The following is a 9762-nucleotide window of genomic DNA, read 5'->3' as shown; positions in this document are numbered from 1 at the left end:
AGCCAAAACACTTGATACTCTTTGACACTTGTGAAATGAATGAATTAATGGCCACTTAGGAGAACCATGAAATATCACCGTTTTCCTTTACAGAGATCGCTCCCCTGGAATGTAATAGGCAATCCTGGCTCTCCCTCCAACTTCTGCAGTACTCTGAACAATTTTGTGTTCATAGCCAGGATGGATGACCAGCACTGCAAAGTAGCCTAATTGAATCTAGAGCTGAAAGACGCTGATGTTCTTTTGGAATGGAGAAAATTATGTTAGGGTCACCTGTATCTGGTATCATGAGCTTGTCAAGAATTTTCCTTCACCAGCCACCACTCTGTCTTCAGAAACATCTCGTGCTTCTGGGAAATGAATCTGAAAAACAGATAAAGAAAAACTGCTGTGCTTGGTTATAAAACCTTGACATCCTTGCAAATTAAAGGGTAATTGTGTCCATGGGGGTGTGTGTGTGTGTGTGTGTGTGTGTGTGTGTGTGCCTATGCATGTGTGTGCATGTGAGTGTGGGTTTTTTGGGGGAGACGCACAAAATGGAAATAGCTTCTCCCCGGGTGGAATGTATTAAGAGGCATCCGGTCACAGCGTAGGACACAGGTACTTCTGGGTAATGATCGTAAATGTCACACTGTATCTACCTTGTATCTACCTGTATCTACCTTGTATCTACTGTATCTACCTTGACTAGAGCTAACAGGGTTTATTTACAGGTTTATACGTTCAAAAATAAATGGTAAAATAGAGAGACCCTCTTTATAAAATGCACTATTTAAAATTTGGTGATTATTAATTTATCTACACAATCTGGAAGTACCTGGATCGGATTAACATGGAGGGGGCATGGGACGTAGTGTTTCCGGGCTGGATCCACATGAGTTCATCAGAGCTCGTGTCTGTGGCTCGTAGCATTCTGGCTTATTTCTGTCACTATCGCATACCAGTTACAACGGTGTAGCAATTATTTCCTTCGTAATCAGAATGTTCAGGCCATCTTTCGCCTCCACAGGCTAAGGGTAGATCTGAAGATTACCCCTAAATCAGCTGGGCTGGGAAAGTAGAAGAAAGGGTGTGGTGAGGGGTGGTTACAGCAGTGGTAGGTGGGGGGGATTTCTGTCCTTGATTTAGACAGAAGGTATCCACCTGTGAGACAGGGAGCCATCAGCCACACGGAGGAACTGTGCCCCCACAGTCAGCCAAGGTGCCCCGGGAGGGTTTGAGAGAGTGGCCCAGGAGAGGACAGGTTAAGGGAACTCTTGGCTACCCCCTTCATCAGGTGGTTTGAAGTTCTTTTTTTTTTTTTTTAAAGATTTTATTTATTTATTTGACAGACAGAGATCACAAGTAGGCAGAGAGGCAGGCAGAGAGGCAGGGGAGGCAGGGTCCCTGCTGAGCAGAGAGCCCGATGTGGGGCTCGATCCCAGGACCCTGGGATCATGACCTGAGCCAAAAGCAGAGGCTTTAACCCACTGAGCCACCCAGCGCCCCTGGTTTGAGATTCTTGAGCGAGTCCTGGGACACATGGGGCTAACACAGGCTCCTCATTGCCCAAGCAGAGGAGACGTGCCTTGAACCTCAGAATGCACCAAGGAGGTAGTCTCTGCTCCTGGATGGGAAGTGGAAAGTGAAGGGGTTGGAGCCCCATGGCCTGGGGAATTAGTGTCGGGCCGGGGCAGGTGAAGGGAAATCAAGTGTGTTGGGGGCATAATAGGACATGATCACCTCATACCCACCCCTTGTGGAGGCACTGGGTGGGACAAGCAATGCGCCTAGAGTAGCTGATCCTGAGTCCTATCGAAGTGCCCTTTGGTATTAGACCAGAAGGCGACCGGCAGTGAGAGTAACACCAGAGCAACAATGTCACAGTGGTGACATCATGGGCAGACACTCCTATCAGGGAAATGGGAGGTTCAGAACTCTAGGCTGCTCACTCCAGGAGACCCCATCCCTGGTTGGGGTGCTTTCTTGGTTTCCCAATGCGCCATGAGCTCTAGGCTTCTCTGCTGTGTGGTGCTTTGTCTCCTGGGAGCAGGTGAGTTCTAGGCACAGTGTGCACGCCTCCGATGTGTTTTGCCAGCCTGTGATACAGGCTTGCTGATCATGGCTGCAGCAGGAGGCCTCCCTCTATGCTCTGTGCTCAGCTTCTTTCTGTCTCCTTCCCAACAGGCCCAGTGGCATCTGGGGTCACCCAAACTCCAAGACACCTGATCAAAACAAGAGGACAGAAAGTGACACTGAGATGTTCCCTTGTCTCTGGACATCTATCTGTGTACTGGTACCAACAGGTTCTGGGCCAGGGCCCCCGGTTTCTCATTCAGTATTACAACATGGAAGAGAGAGACAAAGGAGACATGCCGGAACGGTTCTCAGCTCAACAGTTCAGTAACTACAGCTCTTAGCTGGACCTGGACTTGCTGGAGTTGGAAGACTCAGCCCTGTATCTCTGTGCCAGCAGTGAACACAGCCCTGCGCGATCAGCAGCCTACTGTACAAAAATCCTCCCCACAACCCCCAGGTCAGGAAGTGATGGCAAGGGTGGCGGTGCCAGCCACAGTGGCCTGGGCCCTGGGAAAGCAGATGGGCCTCTCCCCAATGCTCATTCTGCTGCTTATGTGTGTGGCACGTCTTAGAGCTCACAGAAATCATGCAAGATACGTATCATGTTACCTGTTTACATATATGAGGGGAAGTAGCTTTCCTGGGTCTTCTATTTCAGAACTGACAGAGCGAGGAACAGTTCTGTTCCTTGACACCTGGGCTCCTTGCCCCCTTATGGAATTGTTCCCTCCCCGGGCTTCCCTTCCCAGGTCCAGGTGAGCAGGGTGGGAAAGATCACCCGCCACAGGTGATGATCCTAACCTCCCCTCTGACAACTTCAAGGAATGTGACTTCAAGGCGAAGAATAGCCATTGATCCTTCCCTGTAACAACAACAACAAAATAAAAATAACAAAAAGAGAGAGAGAAAGGGGCAGTGTTCTGTAGGGCATGGACCTAGGTCATGTCATGTCTCCCATAGGGGCTGTGTGAGTAGGGAGGTTTCTAGATGTGCTCGTCCAGCTGCACAGCAGAAGGAATGGGATGTGTACAAGGAAAAGCTTGGTGTTCCCATACACGCTGCCATCTACCATGAGGGAAAGGACCATCGATACTCATTATTTATTTCTTCCTTTCTTTCACTCCACAGTTTGAGGTCCCCTACTTTGTGTAAAGTACTATATCACTTAAAATAGAAAATGCAGCTTAGTATGTTCTTTTTAGTTTAGTATGTTTCTTGCCTTTGAGAGTTTTAAGGTCTGCAGTATAAATGCATAATATTTATCTTAAATATTTGGTGATTTCTATTGGGTCCCCCGTTCCAGGAGAGCAAGTGACTCACAAAACTCCAAGGGCCCAATATACGCATGCCCAGACACAGTTCAGCTCTGCAGCAGGTGGAGACTCCCAAAAGAAAATAGCACTGTCATGTATCGACAATTTACTACATGCCAAATAAAAGTCCTTTATTTGCAAAATTTCCATGAATTATCAGAATAAGAAAAAAAGCCTAAGAGACAAATGCAATTTCTGTTCTCATTTGAAAGATGAGGGGAGTTGTGCTTAAGTTAAAGAACTTGAGCAAATCAAAGAGCTGGTCAGAGGCAGAAGTGGGGCTCAAACCCCTCTGATGGATTCTTGAGTGATGTGCTGTGTTTACAGCTCTATGCTGTCATGCATATTCATAGAGACACCTGCCCTCAAAGCCAGAATTTTCCTCCATGTCCTTTTCAGCCTGGCTGGCTCTGATGAAATCATTGACAGAGATCAGTTCCCCAGGATAAAGGGGTGTGGAGAAAGACATCCGACTAGGAGCTCTATATACACTCAGCTCTAGGTTCCAGCTCCAGCACAACCTGCTAGTCAAGACCCGAGGCCAGTTTCTTGGCATGATGGTCTGAGAATTTTCACGGTTAAAATGAGAGTAGTAATATCTATCAGTATCACTCAGAGTACTCCAGAGAAACAGAGCAGAATACACACACACACATACACACACACGTATGTGTATAATTTAGGTATTATAGAGAATCAGCTCATATAGTTGTAGAGGCTGACAAGTCCAATATCTGTAAGTTGGGCCAGTGGTGCTAGAGACCCAGGGAGAGCAGAGATTCAAGTTCAGAGGTTAAGCAGGAAGAGCTGATTCTCCAGTTTGAAGGCCATCAGCTGGACAATTCTCTCTTACCTGGGGCAGAATCCATCTTTTTGTTCTATTCAGGTCTTCAACTGATTGCATGAGGCTCACCTACATTATGGATGGCAATCTGGTTTACTCTGTTGATTAAAAGGTTATTCTCACCTAATGTTAATATCTACCTATTTTCAAAAGAAACAAAATCTCGCCATTTGCAACGATGTGGATGGAACTAGAGGGTATTGTGCTAAGCAAAATAAATCAATCAGAGAAAGACAATTATCATATGATCTCACTCATATGAGGAATTTGAGAGGCAGGGCAGGAGAGTCATGGGGTGTAGGGAGGAAAAAAAGGAAACAAGATGGGACTGGAGAGGGAGACAAACCAAAAGAAACTATTAATCTCAGGAAAGAAACTGAGGGCTGCTAAGGGGTAGAGGTAGGGATAGGGTGGTTTGGTTATCGACATTGGGGAGGGTATGTGCTGTGGTGAGTGCTATGAAATGTGTAAGACTGATGATTCACAGACCTGAACCCCTGGGGCAAATAATATATTATATGTAAATTAAAAAAAAAAAGAAAGAAACAGAGCTCTGGGCTCTTGCTTTCAGAGACACTGTGGTCAGATGATCAAGTCTCCTCAATTAAAAAAAAAAAAGATTGAATCAACAAGTGAGGGACTACATAAAAGCTGGGATGGACTGAAACAGACCCACAATTTTTTTTTTATCATGGACCATCTTCTCCATACCTTTCCATTTATTCTACGTATATGGGTTTATAAATATGTTTTTCAAATTATTAAATCAGAAAATTATTCCTACCAACATCCCACCAAAAAAAATCTACCTGTTTAAAAATTAATCATATCTCTCAGGAACACCCAGAATGGTGTTTAGCCACATATCTGTGTACCCTACGGCCCAGTCAGGTTAACACATAAAACTAGCTATCATACCAACTTCCAGGGCTACATAAACATTTAATAAGCATAAAATACCTACCAAGCACATAGTAAGAATCTGGATATCTTGGTTCCTTTTGCTAATCTCTCTGACAGCTTTTTCCACTGTTTCTTTTGTACAAAGGTGGGTATGGACACATTTTACCTAGAACTCCTATAGCTGGCACAGAAATGGAAATATTTATGCCTGATGATTCATTATGAAATTAACTAGAGCACATGACATCCCTTCTCAAATATTTTGACATCAACTTTATTGACAAATGAATTATATACAATAAGCATTACACACTTTAAATGATCAGATCAATGTTTTTTTTGGCGATTTATAAATATATACCCATGTAACACCCCCCACACTAAGCTATAGAACATTTTTTATTACCCAGAAATTTCCCTCATGCCCCTTTGCAACTCCTGTCTCCAACCCTGACAAATTAATGATATGATTTCTATTGCAATAGATTATTTTTGCTCAGGCATCTTTTTAATGGATATTTAAAGTCTCTACCTAGGGGCGCCTGGGTGGCTCAGTCAGTTAGGTATCTGCTTCAGCTCAGGTTGTGCTCCTGGGGTCCTGGGATCAAGCCCCATGCTGGGCTCCCTGCTTCTCCCTCTCCCTCTGCTCTCCCTCCCACCTTGTGCTCTCTCTTTCTCAAGTAAATAAATAAAATCTGAAAAAAAAATAAGGTCTCTACCCATTAAAACAATTCCTCTTTAGTACACAGCTAAATATATTTAAGAGAGGGAGGTGCTTTTACAAAGTTCTATGGTTAAGAAATGCTTGAAATCATGTGTGATACAGGATCCATGTTCGGGACAATTCTATCTGCAGATAGATGATTTGATAAAATGATCATCGAAAGCTCTTCCTAGCTGCTTGAAGTTGTTTCTATAAAATTTATTTATTCATTTTAGTTAATTTCTTCTCTCCTGAACCCATTCATTCCAATTATTTTATAATGAAGTTTTGACCAAAAGTCTTCATCTCCAAGGAAATTATGTTGTGTTCCTATCAGATGCATACGTAGCTGGGCTTCCTGTTCACACATGGCATCTTGAGGCTGAGCAGGCCACAGGCAATGGTGACATCATTGAGAGATCATTCCATCTTGGCAGAAGGGTTCCTTTTGCTTGGACCCAGTGTCGAACCCTCAGAACACGAGCCTTGACCTGGAAAAATCCCCCTTTCTCTTCCGGCCTCCCCTGCCACCATTGTCGTGCATTGTGTGCTCTTCTGTCTCTCGGACCAGAAAAGTCCCAGGCACAGATGTGAAACCCACACCTGGGCCTGCCAGGTCCCAATTCAAGGCTTGAAATTATGGTTATAACATCAGGCTTCCCTTAGGTTCCGGTTTTAGTTTCTGTGTCCTCTCCCAGCCCCCAGAGATGCGGATTCACTGAGCCCCCAGATGTGTGATTGTGCTAGAATGAAACCAGCACGGCAGAAGATACAGAATCATGCCCAGCTCTGGCTACGTGATTTGCAGAGCCTGTGGTTCAAATATTATTAAGAATTTGAAGATCACAACAACAGAGCGCTGAAGACGGTATGGGGTCCTTCTAAGCGTGGGACTGTGGGCAATGGGATACAGTTTCTGAGTTTTGTTTCCTTTATTAATTAATGGAAGCTGTTTCTCACAAGAAGGTGTTCCCCATGGGATGGAAGTCTCAGCTTAAAAAAACAACCAAACAAAAAACCCAGAACATTTTGCACTTACCCTGGAGGCTGTCATCTCTCTACCGTCCCTCACACATCTGAATGCCTTTGTGCCTGTGTGTCATCTGCGCCGATGAGTGGACCTCATCTTCCACAGAGAAACGTCAGTCCCAGGCTGGAGGTGTTTCTGCTTGCCACTGTCTCACCCCAAACATGGGAAGTAAGAGCCCTACTGAGCACAAAGGTGCTCTGGCTACATTTGGCAGGTGTCCCGTTAGTGAACTGATAAGAAACCGAGCAAAACAGCTCCTCAAGAGTTGATGAGCCTGACCCTGAGGTTTAGAAACCAGATACCAGGAGAATTATAGCTGGAAGGACGTTAACGGGATGTTGGTCAACGAAGCGAAGAAGAAACAGATACTTAAAGGAGTATCTGGGACACATGAGTCATAAAAGGTATCAGGAAGCCCTAAGGAATTTTCCTCAATTCAAAACTACAGAGATAGGGGGAACCTGGGTGGCTCAGTGGGTTAAGCCTCTGCCTTCGACTCAGGTCATGATCTCAGGGTTCTGGGATCGAGCCCGGCATCGGGCTCTCTGCTCAGCAGGGAGCCTGCTTCCTCCTCTATCTCTGCCTGCCTCTCTGCCTACTTGTGATCTCTATCTGTCAAATAAATAAATAAAATCTTAAAAAAAAAACCTACAGAGATAGGCTTTACATGCATACGTGAAACCAGTGCACTGATGAGAGATTAGGTCACAGGAATAGAATGTACATAAGGTTACATATTGTTTCACAAAAAGGTGAAGAATGACTTGTAAGACCTGTGTTAATTCGGACAAGTCCTTTCTTCCCATCCTAGGCTGTTTACTTGTACTCTGATGTTTCTCTTTGACCCTCTGCAGAAGGGGTGTGGCCCCTTCGAGGGTTGGCTCTGGGGCCCAGGCAGGAAGAGTGACATCTCAGAATGACTCCCTGGAGAGCCCCCTCCCAGGCTCAGCAGCCCACAGACCCAGAAGACCCCTCCATCAGCCCTGCCCCTGCCATGAGCGTCAGCCGCCTGTGCTGTGTGGTGTTTTGTCTTCTACAGGCAGGCAAGCCCTGGGTCCCTTTCCTTGTTGAAAATTTCAAGGTCCCAGCCCTAAGCCTTTCCGTTTTGTCTGTGACATCAGCTTTATCTCCTTCCCCACAGGGTCGCTGAATGCTGGCATCACTCAGACCCCCAAATTCCAGGTCCTGAGGACAGGACAGAACGTGACACTGAAATGTCACCAGGATATGAACCACAACTCCATGTACTGGTATCGACAAGACCATGGACATGGGCTGAGGCTGATCCATTACTCAGTCAGTGCTGGCACCTCTGCAAATGGAGAAGTCCCGGATGGATACAGTGCCTCTAGGCCAAATATAACGATCTTCCTTATCAAGCTGCTGTCCACAACCCCCTCCCAGACATCTGTGTACTTCTGTGCCAGCAGTGTTCCCACAGCATTGCCCAGCTGCCTCCTCTCTGCACAAAAAAAGGAAGGGGGAGGTCCCGTGCCCCGGGACTCAGCAGAGCCCTCTGCATACTCCCAGGAGCCCAGAAGCCCTGGAAGCTGCAGTGGTCTGTGCATACAGGGTGAACCTCAGTGTGTGCTGAGACCCAACTCCAGGGCACTCTCAGCCTGGCCTGGACCTGCCCAGCTGTCAGGTGGCTATGTCTCCACCTTTGTTCTCTCTGTGCTCAACAGCTGCCTCTCTAGCTGGGAAGGTGTTTGTATAAACAATACAATGTATTATGAACAATATAGGGTTAAATCAGATACATTGAGACCCTCTTGTCCCTCCCTGGCACCTCAGCAGCATCCCTCTCTAATGCCCTGGTATAGACTCTGCTCCTGCCAGCCTTTCCCATCGGGTCAGTCCCCCTACAAGGCCCTGCCCGGTCTGTCATCTCCCCACCACTAGGCCTATATTGCACAGCTCTCTGGCCCTCTCTGTTCCCACCACACTGCTTGGCTCTCATCTCTGCCATATCCCTTCCCATCTCAGAGAACTCCAACTCTATTTCCTTGCACTGGGCATGGACTCTTCCTTTTTGTGATGGCTGACTCCCACTCATGCTCATGTTCAAGGTCCCTGTGAGTGGCCGGCCACTTCTGGGCACACCTGTTTCCCAGATGAACGGTGGACACAGTTAACATGTCTCTCTGTTCTAGATCTTCTGGGTCCTGACTGCAGACTTTTCTTGCAATCAGTTTTTAAGTGCTGGTATCACAGAGACCACATTTTCTGATAACAATACATTGAAGATGAAAATAAAAAACAAAAAGTAGCCTTTATTTAAAAAAAAAAAGCCAAACAACTCATATTTAGAAGTTTAAAAACATAATCCTAAATAAATTCTGAGATTTTACCAGAAATCTAAATAGGAATTTTTAATGTTTAGAAATAAGAGATACTGAGAATACGAAGGTTGTACTTAGAGGAAAATTTATAGATGCAAAGAACTTAAGAGTTCCAAAAGTAATCATGTAAATATCAAGTTGAGGACATAGGACAAGAACAGAATAACTTAACCCAAAAGTAGAAGAAGCAAAATCATAAAGATAAAGAATAAAAATAGGTGAAACAAAAACCAAAATACATTCATGAAACTCAACAATGACAGCCACTGCTTTGGAAATGAGCACTGTAAGCAGGACTGATGAGAAAAGAAGGACGGTAAAAATAACATTAAACATAAAAAAGATAAGATAGCTATGGGACGCCTGGGTGGCTCAGTCGGTTAAGCCGCTGCCTTCGGCTCAGGTCATGATCCCAGGGTCCCGGGATCAGTGGGGAGCCTGCTTCTCTCTCTGGCTCTGCCTGCCACTTTGCCTGCTTGTGCTCTCTCTCTCTGACAAATAAATAAATTAAATATATTTTTAAAAAAAAAGATAAGATAGCTAAAAATAGAACAGAGCTCAAACTGTGA

At 45.3% G+C, this 9762-nt stretch overlaps 1 gene segment (V, D, J or C); it reads left to right on the top strand.

Moving 5' to 3' along the window:
* Positions 1 to 1982: 1982 nt before the first annotated feature.
* LOC116873494 lies at positions 1983 to 2454 on the top strand. The segment is given in 2 exon segments: positions 1983 to 2032; positions 2167 to 2454. Coding segments are annotated over 2 exon segments (282 nt in total).
* The last annotated feature ends 7308 nt before the right edge of the window (positions 2455 to 9762 follow it).

Source organism: Lontra canadensis, unplaced genomic scaffold (assembly GCF_010015895.1).
Source record: "Lontra canadensis isolate GAN:19392208 unplaced genomic scaffold, GSC_riverotter_1.0 scaffold2, whole genome shotgun sequence".
Taxonomy (NCBI): Eukaryota; Metazoa; Chordata; class Mammalia; order Carnivora; family Mustelidae; genus Lontra; species Lontra canadensis.
Note: the sequence above shows the minus strand (reverse complement) of the source record. Positions and strands in the feature narration are given on the sequence as shown.